The 20,633-nt window shown below is 35.4% G+C and overlaps 1 protein-coding gene across 1 annotated transcript; it reads left to right on the forward strand.

The window, feature by feature from the left end:
- Positions 1-2,024: 2,024 nt before the first annotated feature.
- Positions 2,025-20,297, forward strand: LOC132555496 (regulator of G-protein signaling 9-binding protein-like). The gene is made up of 7 exons (XM_060219847.1): positions 2,025-2,156; positions 8,449-8,615; positions 10,597-10,727; positions 10,862-11,000; positions 17,423-17,520; positions 18,222-18,274; positions 20,190-20,297. Exons 1-7 carry the CDS (start codon positions 2,025-2,027, stop codon positions 20,295-20,297), a joined length of 828 nt encoding a protein of 275 aa, XP_060075830.1.
- The last annotated feature ends 336 nt before the right edge of the window (positions 20,298-20,633 follow it).

Below are 20,633 nucleotides of genomic sequence, written 5' to 3' on the forward strand. Positions count from 1 at the left end.
CAGAACTCGTCAGTTATTGTTGCGGAAAACCAGAATTGGCCCAAAATAAATTTCGTAAATGTCAGTTCTGGATAATTTACGTACATTTATATTTTTCTCGATACGAAAATGAATTCCATTTCTTTGAGAAGGCATGTTTACTTTACATCGAAACTTTAATACTTAAAATTGTCTGTTACATTTGCAAATGAAGTTGACCAGATTGCTATCGGTCTTATTAAATAAACACTTACCTCTAAATCTACAACGCTAACTCTTCCGGAACGCTTTGTCTTATTCTCCTTATACTTTTTCAAGAGTCTGCGTATAAATCTTTCTTCTTGTTCATATTTTGCCCTATTATTATGGAATTCGAGTTTCTATGATCATATTGCCATGTTGGTATTTTTCGTGATTTTTTTATAATAGACATATAAAGATATTTTCATATGCAATTTTGAAATACTGCAGATTATACTGATTTTCAACATGCAGCATTAATTAATCAAATGTTAGGATCGAATGATGGTCGATTAAATCAATAATACACACGTGTACTGCATGTGTATTATTTCATCTTAAATGTACCGAACCGATGGAATTATAGAGATTTACTACAACTCATGACCCTTGGTATTTCTGAAGAGTCGTTGAAGATAATTTAGAAGGAATTTATACACTTAAACCATATTAATTATACTGGGAGTAACTCAAAGATAATTCAATAAAAGTGAAGATTAATTTATACGATACAATACCCAGTAATAATACAACAAGATAAATACTGTATTTATATACCCCCTTTGAGGAATGGGACATCTTCAGTGCTTGGATGTACACTGGAAATTAGCATTGTTTTTGTACATTATCAGGTTTTCTGACAGTAATCGTTCTGTTTACATTGATGCAAATTTAAATGACACATTTACCATCTAGATAGTGTTGTGTTACCGTTTATCTACCAAAAATCATTTCAACGTTTTTAAGATTAAACATATTTCCATGGTGTCATGATATTCTAAGCTTTTCATGTTTTTTCTCATTTTGATCATAAGGTTGGTTAGGACATCAGCATTCAATGAGTCTTCTAGTATCTAATTTTGAAAGTTTCATATAAAATATTTCATGGAACTTGTATGAATATATATTGGACATTCTTTTGAAATCAACCGATATCAACATTTATGTCATTTATCTAATTTCAGAGAGAACATTAAAATGAGTTCTTCACTTGCGTGTCTTTTGGATAATATTTCACGGAATGCTGCGTTTATGAAGCAAAAATATTTTCGTTTGTTTAGCAAGAAAAAAAAAATAAAAATAAAAACAAAACGTCCGTCATCGAATTTGCCTTTAAATATATAAACTTTATATGTTTTAACTTAAATGCGGTATATATTTTTTTTAATGTCAAGGAGTGGAACACTCGACAAGGTTAGCTATGCCTGCGTCTGGAAATTTGGAAAGAATTCGTACATTGAAACCTTTGGTTAATAATTTTGTATTTGTCCTCCATTCTGAAACATCCTGTTACTAGTTGAACTGTGATTGCCGTTATTTGTATCACAGAGTCCTGGTTACCTATCAACCCTAGAATTTAAATGATTCCTAACATATCATACATCAGAGTTATTAGAATGGAGTTTGAAATAAATCTATGTAAGTTGTAGACTTCTAGAGCAGTGTATATCGATTACCCTATTGGTAAGGCGAACAGCCACAGACCACTACAAGTATCGTTTATTGTTTAACAGGAAGGCGATATACTTAGCTTGGAGGTAGTGGAACAATCACTTGCAGCTGAGACAGTCTAGTGATGCATCTTCAATGAAAATGGGGATGCCTTGAGCAAGTGATAAAGCGTCTCCAGATTATCAGTTGAAAACATTATCCCAAGTACAAGGTAATTGTGTTGTTGATCAATACATCAACTGAGTGCTCGTCCAGTAGAGCTGATGGTTGGTCTTGGAAGCTTACGAGAAACTGTGGCACCTTTCTCCTGATTAATGATGATGCCTTCATAATCATGAGGGCTGTGCTAAAACATGTCGGTATCATGTAGTTCCCAGATTCACGGTGAAAATGAGATAAGCCGAGTTCAGCTAAGGTCGTTCACAAACTGTCGTGATCTTGGGCCAGGGAAACTGGATCCTGGGATAATTCAAGAATGTGCCAAGGTAAGACACCCTGAATATAATACGATATTATACCTGGATACGGCTTCGTCAGTGCGATACTATACTAGGGAACGAATGTAGTAGTACTATACTATACTAGGGAACGAATTCAGTAGTACTATAATATACTAGGGAACGAATTCAGTAGTACTATACTATACGAGGTCACGACTTCAGTAGTACTATAATATACTAGGGCACGGCTTCTTCAGTGCAATACAATACCAGGAAACGAATTCAGTAGTACTATAATATACTAGGGAACGAATTCAGTAGTACTATACTATACTAGGGAACGAATTCTGAGGCGCGATACTATACGAGGGAACGGCTTCAGTAGTACAATAGTATACCAAGGCACGACTTCTGCAGTGCGATACTACACAAGGACACGCAATGTGATACTATACTAGGGAACGACTTCTGCAGTGCGATACTACACAAGGACACGCAGTGTGATACTATACTAGGGAACGACTTCTGCAGTGCGATACTATACTAATGACTGGGTACTATATCAGAGTACAATTTGCTTTTGTAATACGACTTTATCTAACATCCTTCAAATCGATTTCCTGTACACAAAACAGTATACAGAGAGAGGTTTACAATAAAGTATACAGAGACAGGTTTATAATACAGTATACAGAGACAGGCTTACAATACAGTATACAGAGACAGGCTTACAATACAGTATACAGAGACAGACTTACAATACAGTATACAGTTACCGGTTTACAATACAGTATACAGATACCGGTTTACAATACAGGATACAGAGACAGGCTTACAATACAGTATACAGAGACAGACTTACAATACAGTATACTGAGACAGGTTTACAATACAGTTTACAGAGACAGACTTACAATACAGTATACAGAGACAGGCTTACAATACAGTATACTGAGACAGGCTTACAATACAGTATACAGAGACAGACTTACAATACAGTATACAGAGACAGGCTTACAATACAGTATACAGAGACAGACTTACAATACAGTATACAGAGACAGGCTTACAATACAGTATACTGAGACAGGCTTACAATACAGTATACAGAGACAGACTTACAATACAGTATACAGAGACAGGCTTACAATACAGTATACTGAGACAGGCTTACAATACAGTATACAGAGACAGACTTACAATACAGTATACAGAGACAGACTTACAATACAGTATACAGAGACAGGCTTACAATACAGTATACAGAGACAGACTTACAATACAGTATACAGAGACAGGCTTACAATACAGTACATCAAGTTTTACAAACTTGTACTATACCAAGAAATCGACAGACGATACGTTAATTCATGGTATTATCTTTATAAAATACATAGGATATTTAGTGTAGCAAGTTTTTTATGCAATCCTTTGCTTGAAAAGAAAACACACGGAAAAAACCAACGATTCGGGATATTTTTTAAAATAAAAATCATACGAAATGAAAACAAATGTAATGAATTACGAACGTGTGGATTACAAAATCAAATATAGGCAACGCAATCATTTCCTTGTTCCATTTTCAATTCATGACGTAATGTAATTGTCTATATAATGACATCATAATCTATTTCTGACTGGCCAACGATAAGCTCTCCCGGGTATATTACACGACTCCGTAATAAAGGTGGTAACCAGCTGTTAATCAGTTAAAGATGTGCATATTCTGGAACGTCAAGAAACTAATACAATGACACCCCAGAAATCCTGGTAGTTATGTAACACACTGTTTATTGATTTTTATCCTTATTTTTTCCCGAATGTTCGTATACTCTTGGTACCAAAATTCTTTCTTGGATTCTATTTATTGGAAGATTTTAATACGTATTTTCATACATAGTGTGTTCCCTGCAGGAGAAGCTAATTTCGGAAATAAAGATATGTTTTGATGAAGATATATTTTTTTTTCATTTGTTATTGATAGACTTACTGAATAGCCGGTTGTTTTTACGAGGAAGATATTTTCACTATTTCGCGGTACATTAAATTGGTCGTGAAAATTTCGTTCGTGAAATAATGTTACACGTGAATATAAGATGTCTTTTATATCGAGAGATCGAAATTCAGATTTGTTAAAAGATAATTCGATTGTATGAAGAAAACGGGCAAATATTTTGACTTGTGATATTTCTGAAATCCTGATTTTCATAAAAAGAAAGAAAGAAAAAAATGTCGAAAGCTGACAAATCAACTTACATCACTGTGTTTCGAAAGATGTAGGATTATGAAAAACACCGCCGTGGTGAAATTAGCTTTATCGAAATATGAAACTAAATATTCCTTCTTTGTAAGAATAGGAAACAAATTGTAAGAAAACCACGACATAGCATTGATGAAAATGGAAATACGAAGACTTATTTCCTCTCAAGGATTTTGATTAATGTTGTTTGATGTCAGGGAAATACTCAGTTCTCAGCGACAGGTTAAGTATGATCCTTCACAATTTCAAACACAAGTGCGTATTTCGGTTTACAGTTTTTATTACAAACCTACACTGATAATGTTGGTAAAAAGTGGGAAATGTTGATTGATTAGTATTAAAGAAAATACTTGTTTGAATTCTGAGTTAAAAACAGAGATCTGTATTATAGATATACAGATTTAGTGACTATACATTGGACATTTGGTGTAACTAATATCTGTAACATATCGATTTGTGTGCATGTGAACCTAAGGGTTTCTTGGATTTGCTCTGACAGGTAGCATTGATTCATCACAGGTACAGACAAAGCGGTATAGAATTAACTATGTTTATATTCAAATACAGCATAAGTAAATGTAAATATGTTTTGTATGAAATCCCGTGCCCACATTCACATGCCAAACTGACACATACAAAACGAACTTCACATACAAAATGTACTTATTTACTACACTGGTCTTAGATTCGTATCACGTTGATGAACCCATTAAAATAAAATAATTGTTTCTGTATTCTGTTGGTACTTAAGCTCGATGAACTCCTTTGTATACAGTAAACCGTGAAACATTGTCGACAAATATCTCCATTTTCCCCCTATTTTAACGCTTTTATTCTGTTCTATTTGTCAATATTTACACTGGCGTTCCGTATAATCTATACGAAGCTTAAAAAATAATTATACTCCGAGGCAGCTAGAAAATAAAAACAATCTTTAGATATGACTGATGAATTGATAATTTACTACTCTTTCATGAAAAGAATAATACCATTGTCGGTTTCCTTGAAAAATATTGCTTATGTTCTTTTCGTTGACTGATTCCACAAACAGGTGTTTCATTTCATACCAAACATACATGCCTTTCACTTTTCAGCACATACACTCAGCACATACACTCAGCACATACACCCAGCGCATACACTCAGCACATACACTCAGCACATACACTCACAACACATACACCAAGCACATACACCCAGCACATACACTCAGCACATACACCAAGCACATACACCAAGCACATACACCAAGCACATACACCAAGCACATACACTCAGCACATACACCAAGCACATACACCCAGCACATACACTCAGCACATACCTCAGCAGATACACCCAGCACATACACCCAGCACATATACTCAACACCAACACATACACTTAGCACATACCCTCGACACATACACCAAGTAATACAACCAGCACATACACTCAGCACATACACCCAGCACATATACTCAGCACATACACTCAGCACATACACCCAGCACATACTCTCAGCACATACACTCAGCACATACACTTAACACATGCACTCATAACACATACACCCAGCACATACACTCACAACACATACACTCAGCACATACACCTAGCACATACACCTAGCACATACACTCAGCACATACACTCAGCACACACACTCAGCACACACACTCAGCACATACACCCAGCACATACACTCAACACATACACTCAACACATACACTCAGCACATACACTCAGCACACACACTCAGCACATACACCCAGCACATACACTCAACACATACACACAGCACATACACTCAGCACATATACTCAACACCAACACATACACATAGCACATACTCTCAACACATACACTCAGCACATACTCTCAGCACATACACTCAGCACATACTCTCAGCACATACACTCACAACACATACACACAGCACATACACTCTGCACATACACCCAGCACATACACCCAGCACATACACTCAGCACATACACCCAGCACATACACTCACAACACATACACCCAGCACATACACCCAGCATATACACCCAGCACATACACTCACATTGCATACACCGGAGGGCCGTACTTAAATGAAGCTGCCGCCGTAAGGATCAAGCATTGATTCGGTGTATTCCGTATCTCGACGGTTATTGAAGCTGTGTTCCATTTCGTGGTTTATATGATCAGTCTCTTCAGGGTAATCGATATTGATTATTGTTACCTAATGTTCCAATGATGTTACAAACATTGTCAAGTAGACAACACGTCCGGGAAGGGAACCAAATCCTTTGATATAATCTACGCGGATTAGATGATGTGAACAGCAGGGCTACTCCATCTCTCCATTCGCTATTGATGATATTTTAATCAGAGCCTTAAAGTCTCCGTTTGCTTGCTTTAAATGTTAGTTCGTTAGCATAATCGTAATCTTGTGGATTTCTAAAAAGTGCCAATAATTTTTTAATCACTCTGATATAGTTAAAAGAGTTAAAAGTCCCATCGATAAAAGCACACGAAAACATGAAAGGTAACGAGGACAAAAGAAAGGAGAAAGAAAAGAGATACAGGCAATTAGGAAGGGTCTGCGAGAGCTGACGCAGCAGTACATGAGAGAAGAGAGTTGGTTGGGTGGAGTCAACTGATCTTAAAAGTCTTAATAGTAGATCGTCTTTCCCTGATATTGCCCAGAAAAGTCTTAGACCAGACATTGTACTGTGGACTAAGGAGAGGAAAAAGTTGATACTGTTAGAGCTGACTTTACCCTGGGAGGGGAGATGTTGACAAACCAATCAGAGGAAACCTGCCAAGTAAGAGGACCTGTTGACAGAGTGCTGGGAGCACGGGTGGCAGTCAGAGAACTTCCTTGTGGAAGTTGGTTGCAGGGGTTTCCTTGCACAATCAGTGTGGTGTTCAACGCACAAGGCGTTATGGGGATGAAGAGGGAAGGAGCAGTACAGATGCTCGCCCAAGCAGCTGAACACGCCTCTAGTTGGGTACGGACGAAGAAACCAACCGTTGGAGCACAGGATCCATCATCCAGAGAGTGTTCCGAGTTAGGGGTTGACCCAAACAATGAATCAAACAGCGTTGTGAAGCTCGTTCCTGCTTCTTAGATTCATTGGTGATAAAAAAAATCTACATTTTGAAACCTAGGAGGCAACTGAAGAAAATCAAAGATAACGAATTTTACAAAAGACACATTAGGACGTTATATAGGGCTTAAGTATTAAAACCTAGGAGGCGGCTGAGGAAAGAAATGTCAATTTATAGGCGAAGGTGACAATGGATAGATGCAAAGATATTGTGGCTATTCCGAGTTACAAATGGGATTTTTGTCATGAATATGAAGTGTCATATATAAATTGCCGGTATGTACAGATACAGGCGCGACGTTGCAATGAAATTTGTGTCAGCTATTGGAGTTACATAAGGGTACAGTTTGAAGTATTATCTCCCATAGCAACACTACTGTATGCTATTATCGTTAATTAGGTGTAAAAATCATTCAAGCGTGACTGCCAAAATGTACTGTTATTATTGATTAAACGTTTCGCATTTTTTACAAATAAAACTCCATATTCTTGTTATTTTAATCGATAGCTTTCAAAAATCTTATTTTACCGCGACAACGCAGCCTGTATACCATTGATTTAACAAAAACCCAACGTGCCTGGTTTTAAAATACCAACCCGAAGCAGTTTTACTTCTGCTGCAGTTAGAATAGGACCAGTCTATGCTGACTTGATTGTGTCCTCTTGCAAGGCCCTTTGCCCTTAATTGCTCTGGATGGCTTGTGACGGACCTTCCTGATCTTGTTCAGTGAGGTAGCCACCAGATACTACATGAAACGTCGCCTCTAAATGGACTTGGCTCTTTACGGGGCGATACATTCATCAAACGAACAAATATTTGCCCTTCAATCCAAAATAAGGTCGAATTTGCATTTCTAAGGGACAATAATTTGAACCGGGCCCCGAGCTAAATTAGCTTTGACAGCACATTATTGAATAATTTGGTGTTGTGTATTCCTTATCATGAATAATTCATATGAATCAATATACGTTTTTGGATTTTTTTTTAAATTTTCAGATTGTTGCAGAACTCAATCAGGAGACAGCAGTTTACTGCACGCTAAATGTTTATATTGGAAGTACACAAGACTCCGAAGCCCTGCGAGACGAACTCAGGCGCATACGATTGCGTGGACTAGAATTGGCGCAACTCAACAAACTCAAACTAGTTCCATTATTAAACAAGTAAGTTTGTTTGAAACATATTGTGTAAAGTTGTTACTGTAATGTGTCAAATAAGAATATAATGCAAATCAAGGCAACAAGAAAACGATATGATAAAGACAAGTAACAGGAACCTGTCCTTCCAATAAAATTATGTTTTGGCCTCTTATTAGGAAAAATCAAAGCTATTGACAGACGGCATCAAGCTGCTGGTTCCTGTCATGGATATTGCCGTATATTGATATAAATGAATAGTATTGTCTTTTTACCAAAATGATTCATGTCCCATTGTCATCACATAAATTCTGAATACGGACATATTTGTTCGCCCCTGTTAATGCTGCCCATTGATTAGGAGGATGAATTTAAGACGTAGGTAAATATATAAACATCAGAGACCTAAGTAACATGGGACGAATTCGTGTACAAGGGCGAATATATTGTGGAATACAGTATTTCGTTTTCTTCAGTCTAATGACAGCTATTTCAGTTTCACTCATAACTGTGTTTAATTTTAACTAACTCTGATTAATTTCTATTTTAATTGACGACGTCAAAATGGTAAAACTTTTATGGTAAACATTGCAGACTTTCCATCATCTTCAATGTCGTTTGCACTTGTTAACTTATTTCAATGAGATATTATTATGATTGTTGTATTGTGAAGCCCTATTGTTTATTATGTAGTATGATGTAGTTTTAAATCGATCAGTTGAGGTAACGAGCTTAAACAGGAACGATGTCTGGATCACTAATGTCATGCAAACAATGTTACATGTACTGAAGGTATTTTCAAGTGCAGATTTTATCATCAGATAATTTCAGTTTTCAGTCTTAATTTCATTTCTTGATTCGTTTGGCAAACTGAGTAAGGCATTCCAATCAATTGTCGAAAGAGAAAAGTTAATTTACAGGTCTGGGAAAAAGCATTTCACTGAAATTGCTGATGGTGATTGAAACAGATATATACATATGTTTCGCTGTTAGTGAAACTGACAAGTGTTGCAGCGTGTCGCCCACTTGGTGCTAATTCTAGAGCTTGCAGAGCAACAGTACCGACACGTAACGGAACCTAGTTTTTAATTAGGTTTTAATTGCGGTTCTTTACCTTTCTGCCTCTCCTACGTACTAATGCAGGAAGTATACTGATGGCAACATACTATTTAATCTAAAAGTCAATTAAAGTCCATTTCCAAAATTACTTTTAAAAATCTCTCAATAACAGGTGCGCTTGTCTAATTAGACAGGAAACAGATAAATATGCCTGATTATTAAACAATACTTATTACATACTTGCGTTGTTTTTGTTACCTGACCAAAGAGTAAAATATTTTTGTTTTCGCTCTTATTTGTATTTATATCAGTATCTCAACATCTTAAACTACAAAATATATTTGAAAGTGAAATAACGCACTGGACAATATTTTTTTAATTTCCAGTGGTCAACATTAAGGTTTTCTTAATTCTTAAAACGTGAAAGATCGCCTATGAAACTTTTAAAGGCATACGACTTTCCACAAGACACTTCTAAGTGTAAAGATTATCTTCATCTTGTGTGTTCGTTTATTCGAATCTTTCTACGCAGCACTTGTCGTGACCTGTTGTTATCAAATTCACATGTCACACTACATGTATAAATGTGTTTATTTTGGTGATCAAACTTTGACATAGTGCATTCGAACAAGAACAAAAGCAACGGCTGAACATGAGTCAGCAAATGGCACTATTCTGCAGTGAAAAAAATTCTTATATTGTTTAAAAAATGATTCCTCTTTGTGATTGTTTTTCTTTACTCTGCTAAATGTCATTTCAAATCAATGTGTCTGTTTCCAGTTCGTTTCACTTTAAGTTTTATATTACGGAATGGATATAAGTTACAGATTCTACAATATATCATTGCGTAATTGCTGACATACGTTATCGTTTCGCTATCAAAGACCACTGCTATGACATGGAATTTAAATTGATGACATAATTAGTCTTATATTCGTTCGGTTTCCAGCACAACCCTAAGTCCAGATGACACTCAAGAACTAGAACGCCTGTATAAAATATTTTCCGCCTGTCTAGAATTGCTGGAGACCCAACTGATAAAGTCTCTAGCACTGATCAAGGCTTTTCCTCTACACAATGGTACGTATGTGATAACAGTATAATTCCGATATTCAGGTTTACTCTCACTATCACAGAATTAATCACAATATCAAATATTATTTTGTTTTTCCAAATGTTTGATTCTATCTGGTAACACATTGTACCAATTTCAGGAACCAAAGTATTAATAAATACGGGGACTTCTGAACCGTTCCTACTATGCAAGCATACGAAAATCACAGTGGAAAACCTCGATACATCCACCTGCAGCAAGACCTTGTTGGAGCAGGAAGAAATACGTGGGCTAAAGAGGTATGTTTATAGAGTATGTTATAAGTTTGTAAAATGTTTAGTTGGTTTTGATCAAACACATACCATTTAAAATTAAATTATTCTTTTCCATTTACTAAAAGAGTGATCACCTTACAACAATGTTAGTAAAATCATGTAACAATGAGTGAATTTCATGCAAAGTCTTGATATCAGGTTTACAAAAATCAAGGTTGGGGATTTGGAAATGATACTTCAAAGTAAGAAGAGGCCCAGATGGCCTGTATCGCTCACCTGGATCTTTATGACCAACAGTACTATATCTGTGCATATGTTTCACGTTTGACACATTTGACCCCTGTGACCTTGACTATGGGTCAAGGTCATTTCTTTTTGCAAACTTTCTTGGACTTCATAAAAGGAACATACTGGCTAAATATAATGATTCTAGGCTTTTCGATATTTCAGAAGAAATTGTTTTAACGTTTAAACACATTTGACCCCTGTGACCTTGAAGACTGGTTAAGGTAATTTCTTTTAGCAAACTTTGGACTTCATCAAAGGAACCTTCCAGTCATATATAATGATTCTAGACCTTCCAGTATTTTGGAAGATGTCGTTTAAAGGTTTGAAGACATTTGACCTCTGTGACCTTGAATATGAGTCAAGGTCATTCTTTTTGCAAACTTCATCAAAGGAACCTTCCCGCAAAATATAATAACCTTTCGGTATTTTGGAACTTGTTTAAATGAAAAGTTGACGGACGCAGGACGGACGGACGACTGACGCCGCTGTATGGCATAACCTCACTTAGACCTTTGGGCCAGGTGAGCTAAAAAGTGATAAGGAATCTTTCAAAAAGTTGTCGCATAACAGTAACCCATCATACATTTGAGTAAATATCGAATTAATAGCATCTTTACTGTGGTTGTGTAAAGGATAAATAATCTTGAGTTCATCTACATTTATATAAAATTGAAACGGTCGATGTATACGCTACTTGAAGGTTAAATTCTATGTCTGCATAAAGTTTTATACATGAGATACAGGAAACCTTGAAGAAAAGAATTTGGTTACATTAATTCCAATCAGCTGAAATTAATGTATGATCTTAATTTTCATAATTTTGCTTGGCAGATAATAAAAATATGATATGAATTCGACCGTATATTTTTCGCGTATGAACTACGTGGTTTTCTTTAGTGCGTATACTAACGATTTGTACTTGATAGATCCCAAAAGCACACCAAAATAGGGAACAGTTTTTATAATCTTTAGAAGATACCGACATTTTAACAAAATCTAAATTCAACTTTTATATTCAATTGAATGATGTTATATATAAACAGACGCAGTTTTATCACAGAGACTCTTGAAAACGCACGAGCAGAACAAGACAACAACATAATCACCTGTCATACACGCCTAATTGCACAAAGACATCAATGTGGCGACCAAAAAACTTCTGCTTTCTGTGTCTCGTGGAAGCACGGATATTACTATCTAGAAATGGAACATTCAGCTTAGAGGAAACCTTGCAATATATATGGCGTTGTAGGTATCAATTGTGTTGAAAAGCTAGACCCATTTTACTACAAGTTGTAGAATCCCGAGCCTTTTCTAATTCTGGAAAGGAATTGTCATCATTGTGTATCAATCTATGCATTTCCTTATAACTTATTTTGAGAGTCAGACGTTCGATGAAATATTATGTAAGCCATAACTGATCCATGTAATGACACATAGAATTAACACAATAGCTGCCAATAATTCCATACATAGATATTTCTCTCACAGCGAGATTAAATTTTCACTTAATACTACATAATTCAGTGTCCGGATATTAAAATTTTTTAGTCACTAACTAGTGAAAAACATAACAAAAACAATATATATATATATTGAAGAAAACATTCCCAGTCAGAAAATTGGATTCATAATTAATTCCTCATAAAAAATAAAATATAAATGAAATAGATAAATAAACAAGTCAACATAATCAAACTCGAATTCAATACAGCTCTGGCAAAATATGAACAAAGACAATTTTATACGGAGACTCCTGAAAAGTACAAGGATATAAAGACCAGGTATTCCTGAAGGGTATTCGTCTTCTGCTTCATCGACAATAACTGCCAAGTAAACCTTAGTCAATTCAAGAGAGCAATGCCACGTCTTACAATGGGAACAATATTTTTAAAATTAGAACTGTCAGGCAAACTAACGAGTATCAAACACGTCCAGTTTCAGAAAGTGACTTAACGTAGTCCTTTATGTTGGAATTGTGACGTTTCTGTGATGTGATGTATGCTAAGATTATGCTTTCCGTGAAAATGACTCATCATCCGTTTTCTTTTTATATTCTGTTTTCCGACATCCTGTGTTGAGATCCCCTGCTGTAGTAGATGTGACTATAGTTAACATTTCCTGTAATTATATTAGAACTGAATGACTCCTAGCTATAGGTGAATGGTGCTTTCCGTCAACGTCATCAGTAAAGGAAAATATAGACATTATCGGAAAACATCTTTCTATTAGCTGTTCATCACTTAAACGGTCCCACGCATAGTGTCGGTGTTCTCAAGTACAGACGTAGACTTATATGTAAATTTTAGCCTAATTTAACGTCGTTAGTTTACGACTTTCAGTGAAACTCATTTACGACATATGTTACATCTACATCTGGACTCACGTGCTTTAGTGAATCTAGTGACGTTGGGAAGTCTATCGTGTACTTGCTTTTCAATTCTGGTTGATATAAACGATGGACATAGTCAATAAACCACAAGAAAATGTATCAGCAATATGTCTTATTATGAAATTGTGGGACTTATCAAGGTCTTTATGACATTTTTTGATAGCATCTTCAAAACATTTAGCCTCATATAAAAAGATCATTCTTACCATTCAGTATATCTTGACTTCAGACGTTCATTACATAAAATACACATTTTAAAATTCACAACCACATGCTTTGCCTTTCACCTTTCTTTGGAGAGTAGGCTCTCGTAACTACCGGATGAAGAAGTTCCTTCAGTGTGTAATGGAAAATAGTAGTACATAGAAAGGAAAATTCAAACGTTCTCAGAGAAAGTCATTTTAAGAGAGGAAGTAGGTAAAAAAAACTCAAAATCCACATTCTTTAATTCCACTTCTCAAGAAAACAGTGTAACAATGACAATTTGAAAGTTGCTAAGATCGGTTGTTCGAAATTTAAATATTTGTTTTGTCTAACAGTTAGTCAGCAATAAGACATTGTTAATGTATATTCTTACAGAGCTTAGGGTTTCATTATAAATGAAGAAGGTCCGTATCTTTATCATTTACTGGCAAACTGCAGAATAATTAGCATTTCGTCTTTAGAAAAATAGGACATTATTAATCTAATGCATGCACACTGGGGAGTTCTAGATGGATAAAAATGCACACAGACGAGTTCTTGAAGGATAAAGCATATACACTGACGAGTCCTAGAAGGATAAAACATATAGACTGACGAGTCCTAGAAGGATAAAGCATATACACTGACGAGTCCTAGAAGGATAAAACATATAAACTGACGAGTCCTAGAAGGATAAAACATATACACTGACGAGTCCTAGAAGGATAATATATATACACTGACGAGTCCTAGAAGGATACTATATATACACTGACGAGTCCTAGAAGGATAAAACATATACACTGACGAGTCCTAGAAGGATAAAACATATAGACTGACGAGTCCTAGAAGGATACTATATATACACTGACGAGTCCTAGAAGGATAATATATATACACTGACGAGTCCTAGAAGGATAAAACATATACACTGACGAGTCCTAGAAGGATAAAACATATAGACTGACGAGTCCTAGAAGGATAAAACATATACACTGACGAGTCCTAGAAGGATACTATATATACACTGACGAGTCCTAGAAGGATAAAACATATACACTGACGAGTCCTAGAAGGATAAAACATATACACTGACGAGTCCTAGAAGGATAATATATATACACTGACGAGTCCTAGAAGGATAAAACATATAAACTGACGAGTCCTAGAAGGATAAAGCATATACACTGACGAGTCCTAGAAGGATAATATATATACACTGACGAGTTCTAGAAGGATAATATATATACACTGACGAGTCCTAGAAGGATAATATATATACACTGACGAGTCCTAGAAGGATAAAACATATAGACTGACGAGTCCTAGAAGGATACTATATATACACTGACGAGTCCTAGAAGGATAAAGCATATACACTGACGAGTCCTAGAAGGTATATAAAGCTAGAAGGATAATATATATACACTGACGAGTCCTAGAAGGATAAAACATATAGACTGACGAGTTCTAGAAGGATAAAACATATAGACTGACGAGTTTTAGAAGGATACTATATATACACTGACGAGTCCTAGAAGGATAAAACATATAGACTGACGAGTTCTAGAAGGATAATATATATACACTGACGAGTTCTAGAAGGATACTATATATACACTGACGAGTCCTAGAAGGATAAAACATATACACTGACGAGTTCTAGAAGGATAAAACATATACACTGACGAGTCCTAGAAGGATAAAACATATAAAACATATAGAAGGACTATATATACGAGAGTCTAGAAGGATAAAACATATATGACACTGAGTTCTAGAAGGATAAAACATATAGACTGACGAGTTCTAGAAGGATAATATATATACACTGACGAGTCCTAGAAGGATAAAACATATACACTGACGAGTCCTAGAAGGATAATATATATACACTGACGAGTCCTAGAAGGATAAAACATATAGACTGACGAGTCCTAGAAGGATAAAGCATATACACTGACGAGTCCTAGAAGGATACTATATATACACTGACGAGTCCTAGAAGGATAAAACATATAGACTGACGAGTCCTAGAAGGATAAAGCATATACACTGACGAGTCCTAGAAGGATACTATATATACACTGACGAGTCCTAGAAGGATAAAACATATAGACTGACGAGTCCTAGAAGGATACTATATATACACTGACGAGTCCTAGAAGGATAATGTATATACACTGATGAGTCCTAGAAGGATAAAACATATAAACCGACGAGTTCTAGAAGGATAAAACATATAGACTGACGAGTTCTAGAAGGATAATATATATACGCTGACGAGTTCTAGAAGGATAATATATATACACTGACGAGTCCTAGAAGGATAAAACATATACACTGACGAGTCCTAGAAGGATAATATATATACACTGACGAGTCCTAGAAGGATAATATATATACACTGACGAGTCCTAGAAGGATAATATATATACACTGACGAGTCCTAGAAGGATAAAGCATATACACTGACGAGTCCTAGAAGGATAAAACATATACACTGACGAGTCCTAGAAGGATAAAACATATAGACTGATGAGTCCTAGAAGGATAAAACAGATGTATGATGCAGTTTAATTATTTTTTTGAATCATCTGGTCTAGACATAAATTCGTATTGAGAGGTCCTGTTATCTTATGAACGTCTAATTTAATCTTTGAACGAAGGAAATAGATATTATTATCATTTCTATCAAAATAACTAAATTAAAAACTTCCTACGAGTTAGAAACATCATAAGACGCGGTAACAACCATTGTTTATCTCTGGAAAGCCAACTAGGTACCACAACTGACAAAATTTCTGTCTTTATGGTCATAGATGTATAATGGTAGATTGTTAATTGTCCCTCTGGAATTCGGAATATATTAAACTATACCATTAACATAACAATGAAAATGGAAATACTGATGAGCTTTCTATGAAGGAATAACTGTTCCTCACAACAGTAAAGAAGAATTTCATTCAGCATTCCAATTCATTTAAGGATTCGTGCTATGGGAAACATACATGTATTAAATATTAAAATGACCCATTTGCTTTTTACTAATCATATACACCATTACGCCGTCCATTGTTCGTTAAAGTATTTGTATAACGGAACCAAGATCAACAAACGCGGCTTTGCTTTTTCCTTTTGTCAATAGTTAGAATGAAATCATGTTCTGTTTCCGGTATGAAACATCATACTAATGAATGTCTATGGGTTACATACGTTTCAAATATCATATACAGTCGAACCTCGTTATCGTGAAGTCGTGTTACTCAAAGATGTAGTTTAATTCGAAGTAATTCATAGATCCCAGTCGAATTCGAATATTCGGATGGCTCAAAGTATCTCCACAATACCAACGACATCGAGATAACGATTTCCGTCTGTAATCAGGACTTTACTAATGATTAACATATAAAGATAAAATAAATTTACATTTATTTTCCGTACACCGAGAATTGCTTTAACCGAATCATATAACTTGTTTCTATGTGCGTTACGATGGCAACAGCATGTTTGTATCACATATCATGAGAATGTTGATGTATTGACCTGCTGCATCTGACGAGACAATTATGGAATATTTCAGGGACGTGAACGCTTTACACGAGCTGATTTACAACATAACCCAGTCAGCCGATATTAATCCGTGGGCCGACTTCGAACCGCCACCTAGCAACAAGACAGGTAAGCTATAATCATGATGCATTAAGACATCTCATTTACCAGCAAAAACAAAACAATTCATTAGGGTAAAATAACTTCCTGATATGATAACGATCCTATTTCTTCTCGATCATGTTTATGTGTATTTATTTAACGCAAATGTACTTATGTTCTTGTCTGCGTATAATAATGACCAAGTGAGTTAAAATGTATTGAAATTTTTGCCGTTCGTCAGATATTTGGGATTCATTTATCAAAAACTTGACATAGTCTTCGTCTAACAATCATTTACAATACAATTAGGTGTATTAGTGTTTCAAGGAGCTGAATTCTAGTGATTTAAGCAAAAGGAAAAAATGTTGTCGCTTTTAAAATATTATTGTGGATAAATAAATAAATCAATAAATCTTCTTCATGTACTAATTCAAACAGCTCACGGACATATAGATTCGAGGATGAAGTGCATCCACCAAATGAACGAGAATAAAACCCTCACTAATATTAACGATTTCACAGAATGTCATGAAAGAAATTACATAATCATACAACAACAGGGGACTTGCTGATTGAGGAAACCATTTTGCCAATAGGTAGTAGTTGTACGTTAATATGTAGGTAATGAGATTAGGTCTGTCTTTGACTGATGATATTGATCGTTAAATTCATTACATATGCCCCTGGCTAGTGTAGAAGATTTAATTATATTGCAATTATTTTTTCAGCGAAAACGATTAACGCTTCCTCCAGCATTTCCGGTTCCGCGGATACTGCAGTGGTAAGTGATCCCCTCTACAGTCCATACTCCTATGTTTACAAGGGAAAATGTATATAGAGATAAGTGACTGGTTTATTGATTTCTAGCCTATTCCTGAAAAATTAATAATAAACATATCCGACGGCTATGTATTTTTTCTAACCAGTCTAGAATATGACATGAACAAGCATATTGTTTTGTTAGTTTTTCTCGTGTAATCCTTGATGACAAAAATTAATTTTGAATTAAATATGGACTTTTATGTTTTCAGTGCAATGCTACTTCGTGTAATTAAATGATATGTTTATTGTAATAATCGCGTTACTAAGTTTTCCATTGTATAGCATAAACATATGCCATTGTTTGATTTAAGCATCAAAGACATTAAGCTGCAAGCAATTACTTCACTTGAAAATAGTTAAAGGATATGATATGTGCTGCTACATCATTAATGTAAAAAAATTCAAATGTACGGCTGATTAGCGCCTGCCTTGATCAGCATACGTTCATGATAAAATCCATGTGCTTGTAAAAGGGCGTTCCAACCTCCTTACCTTCCCTTATCCAAAATCAAATACAATATGACATGATTGTAGAGGAAATTAATGAAATGAGAAACAAAATCGTAATTCTGAGTTGAAAATCAATAAAACGACAGCCAATTATGATCGAGAAAAGATTTCTACACAGAGCGTTGAAAAAAAGCAGAACGTGTTTTTAAAGTGTACTTGTCTTCCTGTCTCATACAACACCAGGCATGTAAATCTTGGTCATTCCAAGGAAAGCCATGGTCTCAAAGTACGAACAGAGTCAAAATAACACATCGAACTTCATATTGTAATACTATCCTAATGGGAACAGATCCACTAATACCTCTCGAAAGCAGAGAGTGTTAATAAATGAAACAGCATCAAAGATAATTAAGAGAATGCCGTCCTGTCAATTAAACTTAAATCAAATTAAAATTTGACGGGAAAATATTAATCAAAGAACGATTAAAATGGAGACTTATGAGCAAGGACAAAATGAATACCAGGTGTTCCGGAACGGTAAACGTCTTCTACTTTATCGACGACACCCGCTGTGTAAATCTTGATCAATGTAAGTAATTTCATGTTTCGAAATAAGAACAAAGTAAACAATAACAGAACCACCAGACTCACTAAAGAGCAAGAAATAAGACCAAATTCATATCGCACAAGGAAACAGTGTATTACAGCTGTCAGTATATGTCATGTAAATCTTGTTGTTATGAATACGCCTTCCAACATCAAACTTACCGCTACAAATAAATACCATATGTTTTGTTAAGCAAGAATAATACTCGATATTTAAGGGCCTGTTCGCATTATCAAGATTTTCGTGCAGACAGTCGTCAACTGACTGACAAACTCGTTACACAAGGGTTCAAAACATGCATGTTAATGGAAATTATGGTCGTCATGTTGATCTCATTGCGAAATATTATGTTTCTTTGTACGACATGAAGCTGGACGTATTTAATGCTCGTTAGTTTGCCTGTTGATTCCGTTGTTGTATACCTTATTCTCACTGGAGAACGTGACAGTACTTACTTGGATTGACCAAAGTTTGCATGGCGGATGTCGTAGATGAAGCAGAAGACACTTACTCTTCCAGAATACCTGGTCTTCTCCTTATACTTTTCTCTGTGTAAATACTTTTTTTTCATATTTTGCCCTAGTTTTATGGAATTTGAGAATTACGATTGTGTTGTCATGTTGGTATTGTATTTTTTTAATGAAACTTCATACAAACAATTCACAACAGACAAATTCATAAGATTACTCTTACACGGCTTGGTATGCTGTGCATATTGGTTGCGTTTGATGTGCACTTTTGTGATAGACTGAATTATATGTATAAAAGCATTATGAAGTTTAAAGTAATGACACTGCTTATCAATTTTCTATTACAGACCCACAATACCGTACGGACCCAGCGCTGTGTTTGTGTTATAGTGCTCACGTTTTCTGCAGTAACCATCTCCGCTGTTGTGATAGGTGTTGTTCTCGGGATCATCTGACAAGTGGTGCTTTTGGGATTAAAAATGAAAAATGTTCGTGATAATGTACAACGAATCGTTGATTTGTGGGAGGAAATTAAAGCATAACTTGATACTGCCACCGCTAACAATTGAATTACATCTAACAATGCACACATTGGTCAAACAAACGTTTTAAATAGTGTAAAGGTTGTCTTTTTCGCCGGTTAAATATTTTAGCGGTTTTTTTCCAAGGTTGTCTTTTTCGACGGTTATTTTTTGTCGGGGTTTTACAAAAAAAGGGAGATGAAATGGACAATGTTTTTTTTTTACTTACCTTATATTCCTGATTAAATAAATGTATAAGAAATAAAATCC

The sequence above is a fragment of the Ylistrum balloti genome, unplaced genomic scaffold (genome assembly GCF_031769215.1).
Source record: "Ylistrum balloti isolate Yb309-2 unplaced genomic scaffold, AGI_CSIRO_Ybal_v1 Utg370502, whole genome shotgun sequence".
Lineage (NCBI taxonomy): Eukaryota > Metazoa > Mollusca > Bivalvia > Pectinida > Pectinidae > Ylistrum > Ylistrum balloti.

What these genes read in the sequence shown, in the direction of transcription:
- LOC132555496 (XM_060219847.1), top strand. Translation starts at nt 2,025, where the DNA reads ATGTCGGTATCATGTAGTTCCCAGATTCACGGTGAAAATGAGATAAGC. An exon ending in TAATTCAAGAATGTGCCAAG is followed by an intron (nt 2,157 to 8,448) that starts GTAAGACACCCT and finishes TTAAATTTTCAG; the next exon opens with ATTGTTGCAGAACTCAATCA. An exon ending in GTTCCGCGGATACTGCAGTG is followed by an intron (nt 18,275 to 20,189) that starts GTAAGTGATCCC and finishes TTTCTATTACAG; the next exon opens with ACCCACAATACCGTACGGAC.